This window comes from Syngnathoides biaculeatus, chromosome 10 (genome assembly GCF_019802595.1).
Source record: "Syngnathoides biaculeatus isolate LvHL_M chromosome 10, ASM1980259v1, whole genome shotgun sequence".
NCBI lineage: Eukaryota > Metazoa > Chordata > Actinopteri > Syngnathiformes > Syngnathidae > Syngnathoides > Syngnathoides biaculeatus.
This window is the reverse complement of record NC_084649.1, coordinates 15,364,768-15,390,727: the sequence shown is the minus strand read 5'-3', so window position 1 is coordinate 15,390,727 and position 25,960 is coordinate 15,364,768. Positions and strand designations below refer to the sequence as shown.

The 25,960-nt window shown below is 40.3% G+C and overlaps 2 protein-coding genes across 3 annotated transcripts; both read left to right on the top strand.

The window, feature by feature from the left end:
• Positions 1-1,480: 1,480 nt before the first annotated feature.
• Positions 1,481-14,499, top strand: LOC133507543 (S-adenosylhomocysteine hydrolase-like protein 1). 2 transcript variants are annotated; one of them, XM_061832670.1, is made up of 17 exons: positions 1,483-2,018; positions 4,290-4,401; positions 4,516-4,659; positions 5,852-5,952; positions 6,165-6,267; positions 6,907-7,001; positions 7,078-7,184; positions 7,269-7,385; positions 8,244-8,307; positions 8,669-8,757; positions 9,755-9,825; positions 9,909-10,003; positions 10,120-10,218; positions 10,337-10,405; positions 11,011-11,089; positions 11,267-11,387; positions 11,531-14,499. In XM_061832670.1, exons 1-17 carry the CDS (start codon positions 1,839-1,841, stop codon positions 11,535-11,537), a joined length of 1,653 nt encoding a protein of 550 aa, XP_061688654.1. In that variant the 5' UTR covers positions 1,483-1,838; the 3' UTR covers positions 11,538-14,499. The 2 variants fall into 2 exon arrangements, with proteins under 2 accessions (XP_061688655.1, XP_061688654.1); XM_061832671.1 differs by lacking the exon at positions 11,531-14,499 and having other exon boundaries at positions 1,481-2,018; positions 11,267-11,391.
• An 884-nt stretch (positions 14,500-15,383) lies between these two features.
• On the top strand, positions 15,384-24,291 carry strip1 (striatin interacting protein 1). The gene is made up of 20 exons (XM_061833497.1): positions 15,384-15,545; positions 16,709-16,778; positions 16,865-16,939; positions 17,057-17,191; positions 17,618-17,738; positions 18,452-18,627; positions 18,781-18,908; positions 19,013-19,195; positions 19,374-19,594; positions 19,679-19,744; positions 19,841-19,904; positions 19,985-20,056; positions 20,167-20,241; positions 21,061-21,158; positions 21,536-21,662; positions 21,745-21,845; positions 21,921-21,987; positions 22,205-22,309; positions 22,900-23,104; positions 23,592-24,291. Exons 1-20 carry the CDS (start codon positions 15,432-15,434, stop codon positions 23,837-23,839), a joined length of 2,451 nt encoding a protein of 816 aa, XP_061689481.1. The 5' UTR covers positions 15,384-15,431; the 3' UTR covers positions 23,840-24,291.
• The last annotated feature ends 1,669 nt before the right edge of the window (positions 24,292-25,960 follow it).

Sequence of the window (25,960 nt, the reverse complement as noted above, 5' to 3'; positions counted from 1 at the left end):
GTTGTCCTTGACGAACAGCAGCCGGCTCTTCGCGCCCACGCTCACGGCCGCTGCGAAGCGTGGGCTTTGGCGTTTCCCGACGCGTCGTAGTTGCAAGGGGCGCGGCACCTCTTCGCTTTCGCACCGAAACGGGCATGGAAGTAGCACAAGCCTGTGCCAGCACGGCCGAAGGGGCCCCTGCTGGATGCCACCCCCGCGCCCGAAGGTGAGTAACTGCGCGTCGCGGCCAGCGTCTCAGGGGAGAAGCGCTGGGTTGCCAGGAAGAAACGGTCGGCCTCCTCGGCCAGGGCCCGGGGCTCAGTGGCAGTACTGTTCGCGAGCGCCGTCTGAACATGCGGTGGCATATGCCTGAGAAACAGTTCCATGAAAATGAAATTGGGCTCTTCCGTGCCCAGCAGGTTTAGCATCATTTCCATGAGTTCGGAAGGTTTGCTGTCCCCCAGTCCATTAATAGCCAACAGACGTCGGGCACGTTCCGGCCGTGAAAGCTCAAAAACCTTGAGAAGGTGAGCCTTGATCCCAGCATACTTATCTCGGGCCGGGGGAGAGGTGATGAAGTTCACTGCTCTGGCCGCCGTTGAGCTCCCGAGTGTTGAGACAACGTGGTAGTAACGCGTGGAATCATCTGAGATCCCGCGGAGGGCGAACTGAACCTCAGTCTGTGCGAACCACGCTGCCGCGGACGTCTCCCAAAACTCCGGCAATTTGAGGATGGCGGTTGCCATGTTCGTTTCAGTCTCGAAAACGCCGGGACTGACGTCGGGGTCACCAGTGTAGCGCCGGAGAAAAGGAGTCGGAGGCGGAGTGTCGGACACAGGAACAGAACTTGCTTTATTGTTCGACATCACCAAACTACTCGCATCACGGCGGGAACTCTGTTAACCTTTCCTCCGGAAGCGCAACAACAAAATCAGTCCGTGCGGAACCCCGCACCCCAACTCGAGGTTCCGCGGGTGAATTATGTAAACACCACAAGGGTGTACCCCGCCTTTTGCCCGTTGACAGCTGGGATAGGCTCCATCACTCCCCGCGACCCTCGTGAGGATAAGCGGATAAGAAAATGGATGGATAATAATAATACAACCATAAATAACGAAACGAAATCATTTTTTTTCAAGTTGAAACGCAAGAGCACCGCCCCTCCCCCCGACATGTAGCAAATGGATGTCACATGGCAAATGGCATTGGCATAGCAAATGGATGGAAAATGTAAACTATAACAATTATCAGTATCATTACCATTTTACTAAAAGAAAATGGATGGATTGTTAATTGCAGTAATACGTGCAGATTTCAAATATGTAGGTTTTAATTGCAATTTTGGATCCGAATCCTATCAATCCTGCGAAAGTCTACTTTCTCCTGTACATGTACTGGTTGCGTGATAAAAGAGAGACGATTATGTTGGATCATTTTAAATCCGAGGCATTAGCGTCCACTTATTCTTGTTAGGCTTTTATTGTGAATGTGCCCCTTTGCGGCAGCGCGTTTCCGAATGCATCTGCACACATTTTACTGCTGGGCTGGCTTGATTTAGTCTCTTGAACTTCAAGTTCGAGGAGGTTTCCTGCGCAGTGGCCCGTCCGGCGAGCAACTCGACTCCCCTCAGGCTAGCAACAGCGACACTCGCAGTGCCAACTTGAAAAAAGGAAAAATAATAGAAAATAAAGGAGCGTGCTTCATACTCCATATTTTGAATTGCGTCATTTGAGTAATTCGTCCTCTCGTCGGCACTGCGTACATCGCTAGCATTTGCAGTTAGCTTCTGACGTTCACGAGCAAAGGAGACGAGGTCTCTCGTTCTTGTCCTGGCCACGACTGACAAGCCGCCGTCGACCATGTCAGAGCCGGCCGCAGAGGTGAAGCAAGAGGTCAAGCAGGCGAGCAAAGAGGTGAAAGAGAGCGAAAACGTCGCCGAGAAATATTCCGTCATGACAGTGAGCAAGAACACCGAGATGAACATGGAAGAGCTGTCGTCCGCCTTCAGCGCTGTGCCCACTCACAAGCCGGTTAAAAAGGTAACGACGACGCGTCCAAACGCATTCGGGTTTCTTGCTGCATTTCGAAGTGCGAGCTATTTCAGGCAATAATCGTTTTAACGAGCGTGCGACACCCAGCTAAGCTAAACTGTCAACTGGATTTCTACCTCTTTTGACTAAGCCATGAGTACAATTATCCACTGTTTCCAAAGATATTAAGATAGAATGTCTACTTTCCCCGCAGTTATTTTGACATTTTAATATTGTATTGGGTGTAAGGTGATATGCCTTATTATTATTATTTTTTTACATAAATTTACACTGCAGCCTGAGGAATCAGCACAAATGTAAATGTTACGCAATCCCATTATTGATCCTTGGACTTGTATTTTTGGGTGCGAGACCTTTCACACTAAAGTTTCCTGCGACCCAAACAAGGTCACCATGGCGACAGTTAGTCTGACACTGCTCTGAACCAAAATAAGGGCAGAGAAACCCTTGACCGTTTTCAATGTTGGTACAAGAGGAGTAGCATGTGGCACAGGTATCCCAGACAATGTATGGACGTCATTGGTGAAGTTGGGAACGAATAAACAATTTTATTTCCTCCATGGAGGCATGCCAAATATGAAGAAAACGCTACGCTGGTTTGTTACGCAATATCAAAAAATTTAAACAATATGCTTCTTGAGCTGTTGCAGAGCCTTTAAAATGGAAAGTATTTGTATTGTGTTGATGCTGGAGTGTACCAAAGTACAGTACTGTATAATTAACTTTCTCATCAAATATTGCTGTCCAATCTTTAATGCGGCAACGTTGTATTACAGTTATACTTTCACATCCTCTTTCCCTTTTTGGGACAGACACCAATGCATTGCATTACAGATCCCTGAAAACTATCTTTTTAAACTTTTGCAGGGTGGAGGTTGAAGATAATTTGATTTAGGGATTGACAGTTGACTAAAATCCTTTGAGTGATTTTAATGAAATGTATTTTAAGTTGACCAATTAATATAATCAGAATGTTTCCCAGGTTTTCGGAAATTGCAACATCAATCATTTGTCTTCTATTTAGGAACTGAAGGTTGCAGACTAAAGCAACTGTGCCAGTTTTAAAAATCTGTATTATGTTATCATTTGTTTACTACCTCTCAAGGACCCATCCTAAATGGCACCTCGACCCACTTTTGGGTCCCGACCCACTGCTTGAGAGTGAAGGGACTAGTTGGTACAACCACTAGATTACATCGATGATTTGATGATATGTGTGTTGTTTTTCTTTTGCGCATTGTGATGCAATAATAGATTACAATGAGACAAACAAATAAACCGAGTTGCTGATGGTGTAGTGGTCTACATGCCTGCCTTTGGTGCGGGCTGCGTTGGATCGATTCCTGCTCACTGATGATGTTGATATCTGCCCTGCGTCTGACTGGCGACCAGTTCAGGGTGTAGTCCGCCTTTCGCTCGAAGCTAGCTGGAATAGGCTCCAGATTTCCCGCAACCCTTGGGAGGATAAGTGGCTTGGATAATGACATGACATAACATGACAAACAAATAAATGAACAAATTTGCAAATATCACTGTGTGTTGGTTTGGCTACACAGTAATTAATGTAGATGACGGGCTCCATTGGGTCAAATTATGACGGCAATCATTGCAGTGGGAGCAGTGATGATAGTAGTTATACTATTGGCGATAAAAAATAAAAAAAAAAACTCCAAAAATAATTTTAATAAAATGATGTATCATTTGTCTGGGATCTCCACAGTACACAAAGCCAAGAATGTGTTTTTGCTTTGGGACTGTGCCAACCGCTACATGGTAAAGTATTCCCATGTCTTGTCAAGTAGGAAACCGGTTCCTATTGTTCTTTGTTGTAACACTATGGTATTTACACTGGTATGCAGAGGGTTTAGTGGTACTGCCATGAAACCAGAGACGGATCATGGTTGGATACCTGACTCGCCTTGAGAGGTGAAGTGGCTGAAGCCCAATGCCTGGAATGGCATCTTTGTCAAATCCCAGTTGATTGATCACATGAAATGTTGTACTCATTCTCAGAATGTTGCTTCCTGCTGTCAGTATTTCATTGGCTGTCAAACTAGAGAGCGGCACTTCATCATTTTTGGCCCTATGTGCAGTACTTTGCTACTTTCTAACTAGAGATGTACTGAGGGTCCAGCCACAGATAAAACCCTGAATAGTTGGAAAATCCTTAGTATCACAGATGCTTTGACCAGTCACATTGATGTTACACTTTAGACCGCAATTTTCTTCCACGTAATAATGTATAATATGGCCTTTCAGCAAATCCAATTTGTGGAGGACAAGCAGGAGTTCAGCCGGTTCCCCACCAAGGCAGGCCGTCGTTCCCTGTCCCGCTCCATTTCTCAGTCATCCACGGATAGCTACAGCTCAGGTAAGACACTGTGCCAAAACTCGTCTAATTTTAGTCCGAAATGTAAATGTCCTTGGGTTTACTTTCAATTCAGTGGCAGCTATCATTATTCGTAATCTTTCATGTACTTTCCAGCTGCGTCCTACACGGACAGCTCAGACGATGAAACTTCACCACGGGACAAAACACAAATCAACTCCAAAGGCAGCAGTGACTTCTGTGTCAAGAACATTAAACAAGCAGAGTTTGGAAGACGTGAGATTGAGATTGCGGAACAAGGTAAGGCACGCGGGATGCATACATTATGTAAATTTAGTAATTTCTGGCAAGTTGGTCTTTAGTTGTAAAAACTTTATAATGCAGCTGCATTTAAAAGAGCTAATTTTGACCAACAGACACTTTATTAGGTACACCTACATAGTTCAGATTTAATTCAAGAGCTGTATATAAAAAACAATTTACAAAGAGAACAATGGCCAATGATTGGTATTCATTTAACAATATGTTTATTGTTGTGGTTTGCAGTTTGCAGTGCTGTAGGCACACTAGTTGTTTTTAGACTGGGGTCTCAGTGATTGGTAATCATTTAACAATATGTTTATTGTTGTGGTTTACGGTTGGCAGTTGTTTAGACACACTAGTGGATATCAGACTGGGGTCCGGAGGCGGGACTTGGGTGTATCCAAAATAATATGCAAAAATAAACAACTGTGCAGTTTAACCTTTCGAAAAAGTGTATACTACATTTGGGTACGGGCGTAATAATAAGCCAATCCTATCTTAGCTTTTAGCGAATTAAAAGATGAAATGATTGTGACATATCAAATAAATCTGACATTCTTGCGTACACACAGCATTTATATTTCTCACGGTCTTTTCTCATGTAGAGTTGTGCAGGTGAGACAAGACAACTTTTGATAAATATTTGCGGGATGGAAGTGCCTGGCACGGTGGGTCAGGTGGTAAAGCATTGGCCTCACAGTTCTGAGGTCCTGGGTTCTATCCTAGACCTGCTTGTGTGGAGTTTGCATGTTCTCCCCGTGCCTGCGTGGGTTTCCTCCTCCGGGCATTCTGGTTTCCTCCCCCGTCCCAAAAACATGCAACATTAATTGGACACTTTAAATTTTTTAAATTTTAGTTTGAACGGTTCAAAAATACAAATACAACGGAATTTAGGCTTTCACATGGTAATATTTAGCTAGCATTAGGATTATTTGGGGGTCCTTGGAAAAGTTCGAGTACCCCTGGTATAGACACTGCATCAGACTAAGAGCTGTTTCTCATAATTGATAAATAAGGAAAGCACAAAAAAGCTCCGTTCTTGGATGTCATTAGATGTGCAGGTTGGCATGTGGCAGGTGAGTTTGTTTTCCAATCCAACCCCCACTGTTTGTAATAAAAAGCACGTGTATCTGCCTACGACACTGTTCTCTCTCTCTCCCACTCATCTCTCTTAACATTCTGTTCTCAGACATGTCGGCACTGATTGCTCTCAGGAAGAGAGCACAGAGTGAGAAACCATTGGCAGGTGCCAAAATTGTAGGCTGTACTCATATCACTGCCCAGACCGCTGTAAGATTTTTTTTTTCTATCTTCAAGGTTCAGTGTGATCGTATTTCTTAATTTAAAACAGGAATTCGGCTCACTTTTAATCTTTGTTAATCTATTAGTGTGTTTGTTGATGTTGCACTACATAATGAGTACAGGTTGTGATTACTGTCCGTGTTCAAACGAGGGCAAGGAATGTCCTCATCTTCTCGGGCCACTCTTGTCTGTGGTTTCAGGTGTTGATTGAGACTCTGGTGGCTCTCGGGGCCCAGTGCCGCTGGACTGCTTGTAACATATACTCCACACAAAATGAAGTCGCTGCCGCTCTGTCAGAGATAGGTAAGCAGTAGGGCCGATTCAACATATTAAAGGTCATGACTGTCATCCCATAAATACTCTGGCTTGGATACATTACAAAAGCCACTGTCCAATGTTATTACTTTGGAGATAAAAAGGTGTTTTGAGGACTTTTGGACTTTTAAACATTATTTAATGAACACAGGGGATCCTGTGATTGATCCCAGGGATCTTAATAGAAGCATTAAGAATTATCAGATGGTTGTCCAGTGTTTTTTAAAGTATGTAATATATTTCACTATAGATTTTATGGTCTGATGTGTTAATGGCTTGGAATATAGTAGTAGCACGCCAGACTGAGGACAAATCAGTGGAAGGGTATGGGGTAGGCCTGATTTTCTAGGAATTAATTCTGTAATGCAGAATGTATTTTACAAAACAGGGGGAAAAAAACAATTCAATTCAACAAGTGGCTAATCTGAAATTTGTGATATCTATCAAAAGCCCTTCAGGCCATTGCTGTTCTCATCAATGACAATTTCAGAACTGTAGTCTTGTACAGTATAAATGATGCACTCATCCTGGATATTTTTTTTGCTTATACAATTAACCAAACGCCATACAATCATCGAGTTGTCAGGGTGAGAACCCTGAATTTTTCACCCATGTGGTGCATTTCAGGTGTGGCTGTGTTTGCCTGGAAAGGGGAGTCTGAGGACGATTTCTGGTGGTGCATTGACCGCTGTGTCAACACTGAGGGATGGCAGCCTAACATGGTATAATAATGTTGGAAGCGAGACCAAAAAAATGTATATGCTGTAACAGAGAAATAAATATGTTGTATCCTACTAGATCCTGGATGATGGGGGTGACCTGACACACTGGATGTACAAGAAATACCCAAATGTATTCAAGAAGATCCGAGGCATAGTAGAGGAGAGCGTCACTGGGGTTCACAGGTTAGCTTTTGCTATAATAACTACACAACTGCAGTAGCAGGACTGTCCAATGTTTAGCCAACATGCCGTGTCTGGTTTTAACAGGTTGTATCAACTCTCCAAAGCGGGAAAACTGTGTGTGCCAGCAATGAACGTAAATGATTCTGTGACTAAGCAAAAGTTTGACAACCTTTACTGCTGCAGAGAGTCCATCTTGGATGGGTGAGTGAGCCTGATTTGCGACTCCTTGTAGGCTGATCAAGATTGTCATGTCGAAACAATTGTACAGTTTCATTGGCAAGCACTACAGAGGCATTTGATTCCATTATCACTTCTGAGGAGATTTGTGATACTGTATGTCAGCAATCCAAACTTTAATAGTGCTCTTTCACCAAGGCCACCTATGAATAGTTCAGTACCCTTGCACAATATGTCTCGCGTTCTGAATGTAATGGGTCACTGCTTTCAACCATCCCATTGCCAGGTCCCTTACAATTTATTGCTTCCTTCTGATTAATAATCTGCCAGCTAGACTGTTGGCTCCATCCTACAATTAAACTGAAATGGCACTCAGCAGTGAGTAGACCTCTGCCAGGGCCGAACAATCCAAATTTAGTTCTGCCTTCATAGGTACAATCTGTTTACATATGAAAGAATATGTTTTTTTGTGTGTGTTTATTGACTGAGATGGTAATAAAGGTTAACAATGTTAATAAATTGAATAAAGTACAGATGAGTTTTAGGGCCATGCTGAAAATAAAGAAATGCAAGAAAAAAGTCATAATTATGAAAATGTAGTTCAATTAAAGTAAACTAAAAGAGATTACAAACTCCATACTCTTACAGAAGTTAAATGTGTAATTAGATTTTCATGAAACTTGTAAAACAAATTAGATACCTCTTTGGTTTTGGTTAGCAAATTACTTCACAGTACAGTAATTTATTGTGTAGTAAGTCATTCCAGAAAGGCTGACTGATTCTTCAGTGGAACGCTGACTCACCAGATTTCGTTTCACCATTAGGCCGTTTCCCACCTCCACACAATGTGCAAATTATCATCTTTTTTTTTTTTTCTTTAAGCTTGAAGAGAACCACAGATGTCATGTTTGGAGGCAAACAGGTGGTTGTATGTGGCTACGGTGAGGTGAGTTCATTTTAATATTGCCAGGCCGTATGTGATAATAGGAGAAATCATCAACACTCACTACGCTGCTAAATACTACATTAACAGATAAAACTGAGGTTTTTGATTTATTTAGTGATAGCACAAAAACAAGCACGAGAACTATCCGACATCCAGTCAAGCATTTTCACTGTGAATAATAACACAATCAAGCCTGAGGGCTTATTTCCATTGTGGTTCCCATCACATAATAAAAAAAAAACAAAAAAGAAAAACATAAAAGTAGCATGCCGAGCGTTCTTGAGAACACCACTACCATATTCTAATAGTTGTTTTAATGTCTTTAAAATACTGTGTTCAGTGCATTATGATGTCATTGCAGGTTGGAAAAGGTTGTTGTGCTGCACTGAAAGCTCTTGGGGCGATTGTCTACATTACAGAGATCGACCCTATTTGTGCCCTACAAGCTTGGTGAGCAAAAAAATAACTGTATGGGCTTTATTTTCACGAGCATCATAAATTTGGTGTAGCGGGCAGTACGAATCTGTGCGTAGGCAAGTTAGACCTGTTTTTTTTCACAGACATGTACAAGCCGGAGTATTTATTTTTATTTTTATCTCCCCAGCCACAATTGTTTGTGTGCCCCTGCAACATACCTGCATGCAGGCCAGTGGGATGGTTTAAAACACATAAGGATAATATTAATCAAATCAATTAATTGATTTCTAGAACAACTTAGAGAGTTTGATGCCCACTTCACATATTTATGACATATGTCCCCCGCTTGTGTGGAGTTTGGTTGTTCTCCCCCTCCCTGCATGGGTTTTCTCGGGGCACTCTGGTTTGCTCCCACATCCTAAAAACATGCATTAATTGGAGATTCTAAATTGCCCTTAGGTGTGATTGTGAGTGCGACTGTTGTATAAGTGCCCTGGCAACTAGTTGAAGGTGTAGCCCACCTCCTGCCCGATAATTGCTGGGTTGGCTCCAGCACTCCTGCGCCCCTTGTGAGGATAAGCGGCTCAGAAAATGGATGGATGGAAATATGTTTGGCATCCACTACATATGTGGACCTCTGAGTCTGTGTCCCGAGCAGTCACTGTAATCAAGTTAGACCAGCAGTCTGACTACTACACTCGATTTAGACATGGTCCAAGACAGTTTAGTCCATCTTTTTGTCACTAAATTGTCACTTGGGCTGAACGCATAATCAGAGGATACACCTTTTTTGGACCAGTATGTCTTTATTTTAGACCTGTCTGCCAATTTGGCAAACAGGTAGCACAAGCATGAAAATCAAAATATGCCTGTTTTTGCGCTCTGTCTACAGAATTAGAGTCCTGTATTTTAAAACTTGATGTAAAGATGAAAAGTTAGTCAAGCTCACCGAAACCTTTAATGCATTGCTTAAACATAACAGCATTTGTCATTGTGCTGATTGCAATGTCTTGCTAATGCGTGTGAACAGCATGGATGGATTCAGAGTGGTCAAGCTGAATGAGGTCATTCGCCACGTTGATATCACCATCACATGCACTGGTAACTCCACTCATCACTCCCTCTCACTCAGACCTCGAGCCGTGTAACCTATGTACGCTCAAGGTTGGTGGACCTTTCCACAGGAAACAAGAACGTGGTCACCAGAGATCAGCTGGACCGCATGAAAAATGGCTCCATTGTGTGCAACATGGGGCACTCCAACACAGAGATTGATGTGGTAAATACCTATTTAGAAATGAAGCCTTCAGAGGGTGATTCTAACAAATTCATATGTATTTGAGATGTCAGACACAAGTGAATAACCACGTACTAATGTGACTGGAACTTCCTCAGGCAAGCCTCCGCACCCCTGAGCTGACATGGGAGAGGGTGCGCTCTCAGGTCGATCACGTCATTTGGCCTGATGGCAAGAGAGTCATTCTGTTGGCTGAAGTGAGCAGACATATGCAATAGAAGCTGCCAGTCATTAGTCTTATTCATGAAGAGTGCACTTGAAAGTGCTAACTTTAAGGAAACAGAATAAAAACTGCAAAGTCTCCCCTTTTTTTAGGGACGCCTGCTCAATCTCAGCTGCTCTACGGTCCCTACATTTGTTCTGTCCATCACCGCTACCACTCAGGTAACAGCACTCCTTTACAACCAAAAATAGAATATACAACATCATATTACAAAAACAAGCACAAGGTGTGTATGCACTTGAACAGCTGACTTTACCACTGCAATTTTTACACTCCGCAATGGCAGCTCGAGCTTGAATTCAATACATTTCTAATCATTTGTTTTGGCATTAATAACACAGACGCCTCAAATCATTGGGTTAACAGTCTGCGCAACAAAGTCTGTGGGAATATTTTATTAAAAATGAGAAAAGGCGCATGGTTAATTCCAAAATATCTTAAGTTTATCTTCAACTATAACCAAAACAAAAGTACCATACACATGAATCTGAAAAAGCACCTGCTAACCCGAGCTGAACAACAGCCTGAAACTATCAGCTTTTTGTCGACTACAAAAAAAATGTGACGTTGTTCAACCCCAAGTGTGAGGATCCCACACTGTTTGTTTCATAAAACTACAGGCTCTGACCTTGAAACGTAATTTGCCCTCCCCCAAAAACACACACACACACACACACACAACAGAAGAAAACACATGTTATCTCGGTAAGATTTAACATGATCATGTTGAGATTATGTTTAGACAGAGGAGTCGTTTCTTTTTCAGGCCCTGGCCCTGATAGAGTTGTACAATGCTCCAGAGGGACGATACAAGCAAGATGTTTACCTCCTTCCTAAAAAAATGGGTAAGGAAGATTTCTATATACTTGTGCAGTCCTGTGCTTGTGATTTCTTTAATAATTGTCAAAAGTTGGGTTTACTGTACATTTCTGAAATGATAGTATATAATGATAAGGGCAGCGTTACCCAGCAGATTGTCATTTTTCAATCTTTGTAACTTTCATTCAAAATCTGTGTTCCAGATGAATACGTGGCCAGCCTGCATCTGGCAACCTTTGACGCCCACCTGACGGAGCTCAGCGATGAGCAGGCAAAATATTTGGGCCTGAATAAGAATGGACCTTTCAAACCCAACTACTACAGGTAATTGTTGAATATCTCTCATATGAAATAATTTGCTTGCCAATTGTTACATTGTAGTATCAGTTGCTCAAACGTGCAAAAGGTAGTGAGTAACATTTTAATCAGGCTTTCCCCCAACTGAATTTGTTATCTGGTCTACACAGGTATTAGCCCACAATAAACTCCATCTCAACATACTCGCATGTTGAGGAACGCCAAGACGCAAGACCTGTTGGTAGTCTACGCAAGAAGAAATTTTAGTGTATGTTTATATTTGTCTCAACCACTTTATTTCACAGATATGCTTGTGATAGTACACAATAGACATAGACAAATGTGTTGTCAGATTATCAGTTAGATACTATAATATTTTGCACCAATATTAATTGTTTAAGAATGTTGTGCCAAATAACTGTAAGGGAAGGGTTACAGATTAAGAAAAGTAACTTCAATTTATGTGATGCAAAGAAATAAGTAATTCTCTGGGATCAGAAGTTTCATAAACTTGAACAAGGATATCTCTGAAAACTTTTAAACTGACTGATACCTTTAATTGTTCATCACCCTCATTTATGAGACAGATGGCGACTGTCAATGGCAAGTCTAACCTTGCCTAATTTTAACAATAATGAGCCATAGATATATGGACCAATTCATTTTTGGTTTGTAAATATTAGACTTATTTGATCTGGTGAGCAACTTCATTCATGTGGTGTGTATATGCTGGATCTCCTCAGTTTATGATAGCACTTATGCTTATAAATGAGCCATAACATCGAAGATGTTGTAAGAAATGCATTGGCATTTGATACCGTCCCGCAGGTGAAAAACAGGTGATTTACTTGGCCCCCTGATTGAATAGTGAATACATTCCAATGATAAGCTAGAGAGAGAATAAACTTGCCTCTGTAGTGTCAAGTTTCTGTGAACAGTAACACTCACCATGCACGTGAACTAAACCTCGTACTTCGTGATTGTAGAAGCACCTTGATTTCTTTAATAATAATGATAAGACGCATGTGTTGCAGGATATTCAAATGTCAACAATGTCTATAGCAGGGGTCAACAACCTTTTTGAACTGGAGAGCTACTCTTAGGATACTGTTTAAAGTGAACTGCTTCTAAAATACATTTGCTCAAATGACCTTTATTATGTTATTGTTAATAATGAATGATGTTGAACTATGTGTAACGAGTTCTCACAATAATGATTCAACAATGTAGGGAAAAGTTAAGTTGTCAACGGGTTAGCACATTTGCCTCACGGTTCTGAGGACCAGGGTTTGAATCCCCTCCCACATCCCAACAACGTGCATTAATTGGAGACTCTAAATTGCCCTTAGGTGTGATTGTGAGTGTGACCGGTCGTTTGTCTCTGTGTACCCTGCGATTGGCCGGCAACCAGTTCAGGGTGTACCCGTGCCACCTCCCTGAAGATAGCTGGGATAGGCTCCAGCGTGTTCACAACCCAAGTGAGGAGAAGCAGTACAGAAAATGGATGGATGTGGAAAAAATTAATTTGTATGCAACACTCTCCAATTTCGCAGTGTTTGGAACGTTCACTTTTACAACATTTCTAGGAAATCACAATTTCCCATCACTTGTGAACAATCTTAGAACAGAGCCACAACTCGTGTTCTTTAGCATTTGATGTCATTCTTTAGGTGTTCAAATAGATGAGAAGAAGCAGTCCACTGTGAATCCATACTGTTGCAACTGTTGTATATTCTACTCTGTCTATAACATATATTTGTCACATGCTGCATGTTCTGCAAATTCTAGAACAGTGTTTGTACTGTATACACAGCCACCACAAGCTCCTCTGTGGCATTTATCAAACCCTACCACCTACTGTACACTATACACGAAATATGTTGTGTGATTTGTGTATAGATTGAGGTAAAAAAAATCTATCCTTTGTTCCTCACAGTATTTTCAACAAAGACCATCTCTTAATAGTGATATTCTTTGTCATCTGATATGAGACGGTATAGTTAGTTGTACACTGTTCTCATGCTTTTGAATTGCTCTTATTTTTCATTTCAATTTGCTTTTATTTGTGAAGTTTGGTATTGCACTTATGATACAACTTATTTCTGTCTTTTTTTTTTTTATTTAAGGTCCATGTTAAATGATTAAGTTCAATGAAGGAGTCTTGGTTTATTTCAGTCAAATCCTTAAAATGTATTCCAACACATACAGTATTTGAAGTTTGGTATATTGGCCACCTCATTACTGTCCCAAATGTTCAAATTTACTCATCAGACTTTCATTTTCAGCACCTTTTAACAGAACCTTAACATTTTCCTGCATTGACGTTGTGCGCAAATTGAAGTTTTTCCTTTGAATCTGCAGGATTTTAATGAAAAGTAACCTAGCGTGAGCTACTGTGTCACCTTTGTACTTGCAATTTCAAGAGCATATGAACCAAAGGTAGCTATCTATGAAGAGATAATTGTCAAGAAGCGAGTTGCTGTAACCATGGTTACTGCCCAGCAGACAGTGCCTTGTGTCTCACTTAGTACAGTTTGTACCCACAGTACATGTGTGCGTTTTCGCAAGTGTTACTGGTGGTCAACACGGTTCTTCTGCAATGCACCTATGCAGTTTTCTCCTGTAAAAAAAAAAAGATTTAATCCTGCAGCTGTGGAGAGACGATACGTATTCATCACAGTAATTTCAAATGAATGCACAGTATTTTGTTGTCCATAGATCAGCCCTTGTAATTTATCTCTTTATTTCTGGTGTTTTAATTTTCTTGTGTGTAATTAACAATCAGGAATTCTACTGATCTTTTCCTTATAGCACGTATGCCTTCTGTAACTGATTCTTATTGATTTGGTAATGATTCTTATTGATTTGGTAATAGCTATATTTTGTCTTCTGTTTTGTCAAATAACAGGACATATGAATGTTTTTTCGCTGATGGTTGTCAACTGGATGATATATGCACACTGTTATTTTCATACTCTTGATGGTTTTTAGTCTTTGGTGTAGAGAGAAAGTTTTGGATATGATTTATTAGCGTTAAGGTAGGCTATGAGCACAGTAACTGTAGTTTTAAAACCCAATCACAACAGTACACTGTATGCTGTGGAAAATCCATGTGCACAGTTCCCTTTAATAAACTGCTGGTAACAAATATTTCTGGCAAATTGTTATTATTACATTCACATTTTATTATTTCTTGTATTTAAAATAAGTAAACAGTGTTGCTTATCAGATGAGCTTTCTTGTCTTGTCAGACAGCAGCAATGATTGAAAACATACAGGTTGGGCCAAAAAAATGTATGTACTTTATATTAGAAAAGAAAGGAGCCGGGGAGAAAGAAAGGATGGATGGAGTAAAGGAAGGAAGAAAAGAAACAAAGATGTACAGTATGATGGGAAGGACAGACTGGAAGGTACAAAGGAAGCAAGTTGTAAAAGGAAAGTAGGAAGCATCTCCACCAGATCAGGATAGACTACTAATTTAAATCCTCAAACCGTGTTTCAAAGCCTATCTGTCATGAATCTATGATTTGAATGTCTAAATTAATTGACCTTTAGACAACAATAATTTTCTGAATCTGAACTGCAAACCCTAACCCATACTGGAGACCCGAACTTGAAACCCAAACCCTGGCTTGAAATCCCATTTTGGAAACCCTACTATGAAAAACGAATTGCCTTTAAACCCTATTATTGAATCCTAACCTTTGCTTCACACTACTATCATTTACAAGAGTTCATCTTGTTAATTTAAAGTGGACAACCTAGAGCCGATAAAAAATGTCAACACTAAAAAGCTAAAAAAGAGAATGGCAAAACTTTTCACCATTAATATGATCTATAGATATTTGAACAGAGGTATGTAGACATTTTTGCTTATAATGACCATAAATAGCGCATGTAAAATGAAAATGTTAACACAAATGAAAAATAAACCGAGACAAACGAAAAAGCATAGATATCGTATTTAATCTTTTTTATATAATGAAAACAGTATTTTTTTGTCAGCATGGACCCTGATCTTAGTCTCGTGATGAAATCTCGTCTCGCGAGAATACGCTTGGCCCTGCAAAAATGGAGGTCGGAGGAGGAAACGGTGGTGGGCTACCTGTAAACAATAAACAGAGAGCTATGGTGCCAAATAAGAGTAGGGGAGAATTCACTCGTAACCAGAGAAAAGATTCAGAGGTACGTACACATATTAACGAGTGTTTATTTGAGCTCACGTAGTTTTCACAATAGACCACGGAAAGAGGAGGCCAATAAATCTTTGGTAGACATACATCATCGTTATCTCGTCCTGCCGGTTAGCGTAGCTACAGAATCATTTATGACATTGGACTACTTTCACCCCACTAGAAACATTGCCCATTTCCTCATCGTGTCACTGAAAATATGTGTATTTTCACTTGGTCACTCATGGTCAAGCGCTCGATAGCACTGTAGCTTAGCATAGCCTAACAGGCTACTGTGAGCTCTGGAGAGAGAGGCGATGGAGAGATTCAGCTGTCACGAATCCGCACCTGTTGAAAAACTAAAAAAAAAAAGGTTTCATGTTCAGAAGATAGCGATGCAGTGTGAGGTATTACACGTCTGAAACGACTAACTTTATTATTTTGAGGAATAATGAATTGTGTCTAGTTGTCAGTATTTGTCGAGTATTTACACAAAACAAGGTTGATAAACATTACGCACTGTTTATGAAATGCCCAACACAAATGGAGGTGTTTAGTTTTTGGCATTTCTGTCACAGTTATATTATTATATACACTGCTGACCAAAAGTTAGGGATACTTGGGATTCGGGAAAATGTTAGAATGAACCCAAATTACACGATAACCTTTACAGATGAACAAAAATAGTCCTATGGCCTTTTAAATGCACAGGTCCAAGTGATCAATTTTTCAGTATTTCATTTTTCACTTGCCGTTCTTGAACAAAGAGCTGAACAGCAAAATTCACATGAATCATTACATTTCCGAGAATGTCCATTTGTATGCATTTGTGTGACTCTTCCAGTCTCTCTGTATCACTGAAAAATCTTTTAACACTGAGCTCAGTGGCCAGTTCCCTCACTGAATATTGTTTGAAACCAGGCAATGAAGACTTTGTGCTGATCAATTACTAAGTGCCATTTATGTTTTATGTCAAAATGTGAAAAGCATAGTGAAGATGGTTGTTTGGATACCAATTGTAATCAAATCAGGACATTCTGCAGTGGAACTCAAACTTGACTCTCGAACCATGTCCTTGTAGATAAAGTACTCCTGTTCCACATGTTAATAACTGTTTACATGGCCATTATTTTAAATAATCTTAATGGTGTAAATGTTTTCATTTTTTCTACATAGGGCCTGTCTGAATCTCCAGACCTTGAGTTTGAATATGCTGATACAGACAAGTGGGCTGCAGAGCTGTCAGGTCAGTCATTGTCTACTTTTGTCCTTGTGGACGTAAGGGGATGTGAAATCCTAATATTTTTTTCAATAATTTACGTTGTGTTTTAGAGCTGTACAGTTATACTGAAGGGCCAGAGTTCTCGCTCAATAGAAAATGTTTCGAGGAGGAATTCAGAACACATGGTATTTGTGATATCTGTTCACTCAATTTATGTCGCATGCAGTTCATTTCATCAAATTTAGAGAACAATGTTAATGTATTTATATTCCAATTTATTTATGTCTTCCACTGTAACTTAGTGTGTGATAGGAAGTGGACAGAGCTTGATGCACCTCATCACAGGGCCCATGCCATGCGGCTGCTCGACGGACTGGAGGTGACTGCTCGTGAGAAGAGGCTGAAGGTTGCTCGAGCCATTCTGTACATGGTGCAAGGTCTGTCTAAAATCGCTCTAATATAAATTAGCAATCCATGACTGGTTAGAGTGTCTGCCTCATTTCTGAGGTCCAGGGTTCAAATCTTCGACCCGCATTTGTGGAGTTTGAATGGTCACCCCGTGCCGATGTGGGTTTTCTCCAGGCACTCTCGTTTCCTCCCACATCCCAAAAACATTAATTAATTGGAGACTCAATATTGACCTTAAGTGTAATTTTGTGTGAGAATGGTTGTTTGTTTTTATATGCGTTGTGATTGGCTGGTAACCAGTTTAGTGTGTAACCATTCTGTGTGTAACCAAAGACAGCTTGGATCGGCTCCAGCACTCTTGCGGTCCTTGTGAGAATATGCGTCTCATATTATGGATGGATGATGTATCGTATTCATTTGCTGTTTTAATACATAGCAAAATAATTTCCATGTAGGAACCTTTGGCGAGTGCAGTTCCGAGGCCGAAGTGCAGCATTGGATGCGGTACAACAACTTCCTGCTGCTTGAAGTGGGGACTTTTTCTGCTCTGGTTGAGCTGCTCAACATGGAAATTGAGTAGGTCATCCACTTTTTCTTCTCATTGATCTCATGGCAGCCACTTGATTATGACCATACAATTGTATTCTGAAAAACCGTTTTCATTGTCAATGATCTATAAATGTCCACACAAAAGACATTTTTATACAATCTGCTCGTATGAGAACACATTTGCAGGATGCTGAGTCCTGGCCTCAGCACTTTGAAATATATCTGTGCTGACGTTTTAGTTGGGGAAAACAATATACATGGAAAATGCTCTTGAATAGCAAAGGGAAGTTGAGTAACTCCTGAATCCCACACTTGAATATAAAGTTAAGAATTGATTGAAGAAAAAATGGTGGATGTGAGCAACGGTTCCAGTGTAACATGCAGATCAGTCAAAAAAAGATGCTATATAACATTATGCATACATGGGTTTTCCTATTTATTTAGAAATCTGGGGTAAATTAAAATAAAAAAGGCTTCACCCTGTTCAGCAGTTTAACAAAAGTTAGTGATCCATGTGCATAGAAAAATGTTTGTGTGATCCATCTGTTGTCCTGAAAACATGTCAGTATGATTAGCGTTGTTGGACTGTTTTTAAAGGAATGGCATGAACAGCCACAGTGAGTAAATTATATAAAAAATAATAATAAATCCAAGTCTACGACTATGTAATGACTTGAGACCCTTTGAATTGTTATTGCCATAATAGATCATCACAAATCTTTTTTCTCTCTTTCCCTCAGCAACAGTGCCGCTTGTAGCAGCGCTGTCAGAAAACCAGCCATCTCTCTCGCTGATAGCACAGATCTCAGGGTCCTGCTCAACATAATGTATCTGATGGTAGAAACCATACAACAGGACGACCCAGCCGACATGCCCGAATGGAGGGTTATCAGGGAAACCTTTAGAGTGGAACTGGGTAAATTTCGTAACAAACAATATGCAATATATTGTGCATAATTTGCACAACATTGGGTACATCTTCCTAATCTAATGAGATCCAGTAGAGGACCAGTATGATAGAATTATGTTTTATAGATGGGCCTATTGTTTGTTATCATTTTTATTCTAGGTTCTCCTCTGTACAACAACGAGCCCATCGCAGTCATGCTGTTTGGGATGGTTACCAAGTTTTGCAGTGGCCACGCCCCCCACTTCCCGATGAAGAAGGTCCTACTGCTGTTGTGGAAGAGCATACTGGTGAGGGATGGGGCCATCTGTATTTCACGATAGTTGCCACATATTTCTCATGTATCACATACGGCGTTACAAGTGAGACATGGAACTACTCTTCTCTTTTTCAGTTCACACTCGGAGGGTTCGAGCAGCTCCAAACCATAAAGGTCCAGAAACGGGAGAAGTTGGGTCTTCCGCCTCTGCCGGAGGACAGCATTCGGGTCATACGCAGTATGAGGGCCGCTTCCCCTCCTGCCTCTGCCTCCGACCTCATAGAACAGCAACAAAAACGAGCGCGGCGTGAACACAAGGTATGTATCGTTGCTGGGATTAATGTAGAATTTGATGAAAGCTGAGGATCTGGAAAATTCATATGATGTCAAATGTCCATTCAGTTGTGTGCCAGTAATCCAAAAGGGTATCTATTATATTCCACTCCAGATTTATCAGAGCATTCTCATTGGCCCCATCTATTTTCTGTCCATGCAGGGACTGATCAAACAGGACAACCTGGACGCATTCAACGAAAAAGACCCTTACAAAGCGGACGACTCCCGCGAGGATGAGGACGACAACGATGACAATGACAACTCAATAGAGGCAGAGACTTTCCCATTGGAAAGGGATGAGGTCATGCCTCTGCCTATTTCCCATCCTCCATCAGAGAGGGTTTCCTTTCCCAAAGGATTGCCTTGGGCCCCTAAAGTCAGGTACATCAGATGACATGCATTTTTGGGTTCTGTCTGAAGATTTTTGTTTTACCACATCAATAGCTGTTTCCTTTTTTCAATTAGGGAAAAGGACATTGAAAATTTCCTGGAGTCCAGTAGAAGTAAATTTATAGGTTACACGCTTGGAAGGTAAGGTTGTTTTTATTTTTTTTATTTATTTTTTTTCCCCCAATGTATTAAAAATAACTGCAGCAAATGAACCATTTTTCCTTTTGTGACTCACAGTGACACAGACACGGTTGTTGGCTTACCCAGACCTATTCATGAGAGCATAAAGACACTAAAACAGGTATTGCGTCACGTAAGCCACGTCTTTAAAAATCCACCTCTGCTCATGAATTCTCACGTAATTTAATATCTTTCTTTCAGCATAAATACGTCTCCATCGCCGAGCTTCAGATTGTAAAGGAGGAAGAGTTCCAGAAAACCCCTTTGTCAGGGGTGAGTGCATGTAGAAATAACATTTAAACTGCTCGGTGAGAACATGTTAATCTTATCTTGAGAGGTCATGCTAGCATCATGTTGGTGTGTATGTGCTACTTGGTCATTAGGGAGAAGAGGAAGTGGAGATGTGTTCCACTGAGCTGCTTTACCAGGGAATCCTCCCCACATTACCTCAGTACATGGTCAGTAGCAGACATCAAAACATTTGTCACCATTTTTAACATTTTATTTGGATCGATTCAAAGGCAGCATTTCATCACTAATGGAGCAGACAGTCACTAACCACACCATTAGATACACCTACAGACTCTAATGAGATCTAGTCTGTATAATAGTTTAATCAGTCATGCACTCTTCTGATTAGAAGTCTAGATTTAAAAAAAAAATCCACTTTCTTTTAATTGGATTTGAAATTTTGCAAGTGTACCTAATGTGCTGGCTGGTGAGTATATTTGATCGAAGTCTCATCCCTCATTGGAATAAGTCATAATTAATGTGTATAAGCAGTTCTTTCACTCTTTTTAGCCAGGTTAAGACTTTACAGTGTCAGATAAGTTACATTATTCTTATACAGTGGAAAAGTGTACACACTCCTGTTCGAATGCCTGTTTTTTATATCAAAAAATGAAACCAAGACAAGTCATTTCCATGTGACCTATGTCCTGCACAACAACAACAAAAGAGACTTCAAGAGGAGTAATACATAAACAACTAAGCTATATGGCTGGACAACTGCTTTATTTTCAATTGGTTTAGACGTGTTATAGGTTACATTTATAGTGGAAAATGTTTTTAAATGATCTATTTTGGTCTCTCTTTTAATCACAGAAACCTGACATTTGAACAGGGGCTACGTCGACTTTTTATATCCATAAACCTCAGGAGAGACATTTTTCTTCTTAATTATAAATTCATGCTGACTTCCACTTTATAAGTTGGTACCTTAAGGCAGTTGTTAATGCGTTACTGCCATCAATTCTTTGTGTCTTTTTGGTATTCAGATCGCTTTGTTAAAGATTCTGCTTGCGGCTGCGCCAACCTCCAAAGCCAAAACAGATTCTATCAATATCCTGGCAGATGTTCTGCCGGAGGAGATGCCGTGAGTGATTCATATTTTTGCCTTCTATTGCTACTCGGAACGTATAGACATTTCTATTTTCAAGAGCACTCGTTTCAATATCTCATTTTTATGAAGTAGAAACTGATTCATAAAATAATCTTCCTGAGAATAACGAGGTCAGAAAATCCATGAATGGATGGTTGCAGTGAGGCAAAAAGGGGCCAAAGTACAAGAAAGTTTTACACCACAGAAAACTACCGGTATATATACATTAATGAATCTGTGGTTGAATTAATACCTCCATAAGAAACAATATAAAGACAGACTTTGTCATTTGTCAAAAAAAAAATGAAACTTGTTTTCCCTACAAATAACAATGAAACACATTGATGGGAGACTAATTTGTCTTATTGCAGGACCACTGTGTTACAAAGCATGAAACTCGGTGTTGACGTCAATAGACACAAAGAAATCATAGTGAAGGCCATCTCTGCCATCCTGCTTTTGCTCCTCAAGCACTTCAAACTTAACCACATCTACCAGGTAACCCTCACCAACCCTCAGATATTATTTTGAAGTAATTTGCTCAATATTGGTGAAGATTTAGACTTTTGTGTGTTCTTAGTTTGAGTACATGGCTCAACACCTGGTGTTTGCCAACTGCATCCCCCTCATTTTGAAGTTCTTCAATCAGAACATCATGTCTTATATCACAGCTAAGAACAGGTACTTAATTTTATAACATGACTCCTCATAAACTTTGATGCAATGTAAATACGTTTTTTTTTTCATGATTTGCAGCATATCAGTGCTGGACTTTCCTTACTCCGTGGTGCATGAGCTCCCAGAATTAACAGCGGAGAGTTTGGCAAGTGTTCTCATCTCATTTCTTTACTTGTCATTTTGTTGCTTGCCCTATGATTGACTGGTGACCAGGTCAGGGTGTGGTCAGGATAGGCTCTAGTCTACCCACTGCGTTAGTCAGCATAAGTGCTACAGAAAATGGAAGGATGCATTCATGTTTGGTTGAGCAGAATGCGACTTTTTTCCATCACCATTTAATTCTGATGGCAATTTTTTTCCAGGAAGCTGGAGACAACAACCAGTTTTGTTGGAGAAACCTCTTTTCCTGCATTAACCTGCTGAGGATCCTCAATAAACTGACCAAGTGGAAGCACTCAAGAACGATGGTGAGAAAACACTCCCAGGATCATCATATCACTTGGTCTTGCGTCCCTCTCGTTGACTTTATTGGTGTATTATCGCACACTGGCATACATGCAGACTTATACATTTTGGTCAAACATGATATCAAAACAGATCATTATTATCTTAAATAATATCTAAAGTAATAGTGACTGGGCAATAACAACAGCTCTATCTCACGTGCATTCTGTTGTTAAAAATTCAAAATACATTTGTATTTAATTAATCAATATCAATATTAATCAATCAGTATTGTAATTGATTTGAAAAATATTCACAATTGCAGTGATTAACATATATAATCATCATAAATGTAGCCTCTCCAAACACGGTTGATGCCTTTGACGTGTATGTAGAAGTGCAGTAACATTTGTCACATAATTCTTCTCACAACTCCTGATGTTTACAAATATGAACCGTTGTCACTTGTACAACAACAAAAACATAATGAGCTTAAACCTTAACCTTTGAATCTTAAAAGCAAGAGAATGTAAGTGCAAAATTTACTTCCCTCAAACTCAGAACAATGCTGTAATTGCAAGTCAGATACGCTCACAAATCTTTTGTCACCCAGATGCTGGTAGTTTTCAAGTCTGCTCCCATCCTCAAGAGGGCGCTAAAGGTGAAGCAGGCCATGATGCAGCTGTACGTCCTCAAGCTGCTCAAAGTCCAAACCAAATATCTTGGGCGCCAGTGGCGGAAGAGCAACATGAAGACCATGTCAGCCATCTACCAGAAAGTCCGACATCGGCTGAACGACGACTGGGCCTACGGAAATGGTGAGAAGCAATGCTTCTTAAGCCTTCTTCCCACACTGTGGTGCAGTTCGGTTCCATTATGATACTATACACATTTAATTGTGGTTCCTTTGTAGTTCTCCAAATATCTGTGCTGAACCTTACCACTTTTCAACACAGCTTTGTTGAGGTTCTAGTTGGAGTGGTACCCTTCGTTTGCTTGATTGATTCTTTGTTTGTTGATTGGTCAGGAGAATTGTCCAACTTGTTTTATGTGGCAATTGGAAAACATTAATTTGGGAAGAAAATTTATAACAAATAATGACCAGTGAAAGCCATTTGTTTTGGTTTACTGGTTATTTTCACTATAATGTATCACATTTAGTTTCCTTGTAACATAATTGGAAAATTACACACTGTTGTGTGTACAGTGCATCTGGGAAGTATTCAGAATGTTTTTTCCACTTTTTGCAGCCTTATTTTTTTGTATTTCCGCTACTATAATGTACTATTTGTCCTTTGCGGGCAGATCTGGACGCTCGTCCTTGGGACTTTCAGGCTGAGGAGTGCGCCCTGCGTGCCAACATCGAGCGCTTCAATAGTCGCCGCTATGACAAGAATCAGAGCAACCCAGACTTCCTTCCTGTGGACAACTGCCTGCAAAGCGTATTGGGGCAGCGGGTGGACCTGCCCGAAGACTTCCAAATGAACTATGACCTTTGGCTGGAACGAGAGGTCTTCTCCAAGCCCATTTCTTGGGAGGAGCTGCTGCAGTAAGAAATGATCAACATCCTCATTGTATTGAGGATCAGACACTTTTGTGTGTGGCGTTCAGGTAACCCAATATCAGCTCAATGGCTGAATTTGGTCCCAAGTTCCCAACTGAGTGAAGATGGAATTTTTTGTTGTCCGTCGTCTTCATTTTAATCGCCAACAAATTATTTAATGTAATTCCAGAAGAGCTAGTATTATATGATTACAATCTATTTAATAAAAACAATTGATTTTGCATTTAGGTTCTGCGAGGTGCCACCACTCTGATGCAAGTGCTCTGTGGACACTTAGTTTTATAGCCACTCTCCCCTTTGACCATGTCTCGCTACATCATTACCCGTTTTAAATACATTTATGCTGAATAAATACAAGTTTTAACTGTATAACTCAGGCCAGAGAGTGCAGACTGTTTTTAGGTGTTTTACAGCATTTTAATAAACGTAACATTCCATGTTCATGATAGGAGTGTTCATTTTATCAGATTGATAAAGGGATCTTTTTTTTCAGTTATTGCTTAAAGTATGTTGACAAATAGTTTTCATCTAATCTCCATTTGTTAAAAGTTCTTGTATCTTACGGTTGCTCCCCAGCTAGAGGGGCACTCACAGACTCAAAGGATTTAACAGAAACAGCCTAAATGAAATGTGCTTTGTTTTGCAGAAAAATATTTTGGATTTTGGCGGCACGGTGGTGCAGCTGTAGATAGAGCGTTGGCCTCACAGTTCTGAGGACTAGGGTACAAATCCTCCCCCCCGTCTGTGTGGAGTTTGTATTTTCTCCTTATACCCGCATGGGTTTTCTCTGAGTACTCCAGTTTCCTCCCGCATCCCGAAAACATGAGTTAATTGGAGTATCTAAATTGCATTTAGACGTGATTGTGAGGGCGACTGTGTCTATCTCCATGTGCCCTGCGATTGGCTGGCAACCAGTTGAGGGTGTACCCCGCCTCCTGCCTGAAGATAGCTGTGATAGCCTCCAGCACTCCTGTGACCCTGGTGAGGATAAGCGCCTCAGTAAAAGGAATGATGGATATTTTGCATTTTCACGAACTTTATAAATACAATTGAATATAATTTTAAAAGTACAGTATATCATTTTTCGTTTTGCTGCATCACTTAAAGAAATCAATATTAATATTAAAAACAAAATCTCAAGACCAACCATTTTTCTCCATCTGCTTATGGTCTATTTGTGTTTTGTTATAAATGTGGAAGAATGGAACATCAGTTTTACTTTACATAGACTTCAATATTATAAAATCATACTGTAAATTCTGCAGTATATTTCCTACAATTAACAAGCCAATAAATATTTGAGTAATGTTGTTTTTGATTGTATTTACTTTCCAATAATGTTGGTTACTACTGTATAAGCTGAGATTGAAAAGTTTTATCCTGTATTTGATGCTGCTGTTACTGTTATTGTTATATATTATGTTATACTGTTCTACTCTGAATCACAACCATGGCTCGTTTAAATCAGGAAAGCTGCATGACCTGAATCTGTTGCGCATTCAAGGAAATGTGAGTGAGCACTCTCATTATTCAAGAACTGCGCAACCTCTCCTCTTGGCTCTTTTATCACTAACTCCCGATGTTAAATCTGCAGGACGTCATTGGGAACCCTCGAGTGAAGCAGTGATCTCCCCCCACCCCACCCACCCAGCTAATGGAGAACGGAGCTCAGCAGGTAGTTCCCATTGTGGAAGTGCTCGTTGATGTCATCGGCTATGTTTTTTAAAGCCGTTAGGGGGCAATTTTGTATTACAGTAGAAATGGAAATACAACACTGTACGCCAATTTTGGTAAATGTACAATGTACAGTGGCATTCCGGTATTCGCTGGGCATTGGGAGTTGGTCAGATTGCGAATAGTGAAAATCCGAGGATAATTTACAGTCATTATATATATTTCATTGTAATTTTTTTTCCAAGAAGTAAAATATTGACAAGCGAGGACAAACCACCATGAAGGTTTTTTTTTTTTTTTTTTTTAAAAGAATGAATAAATAACTTGTTTGAACTAAACATTTTTGCCAGATTCATAAGTGCCACATACGTGTCGTCCAACTTCCTCTTCTTGGACTTCAGGTGACTTTAGTGCGTTACACAGTCTTTGTTTTTCT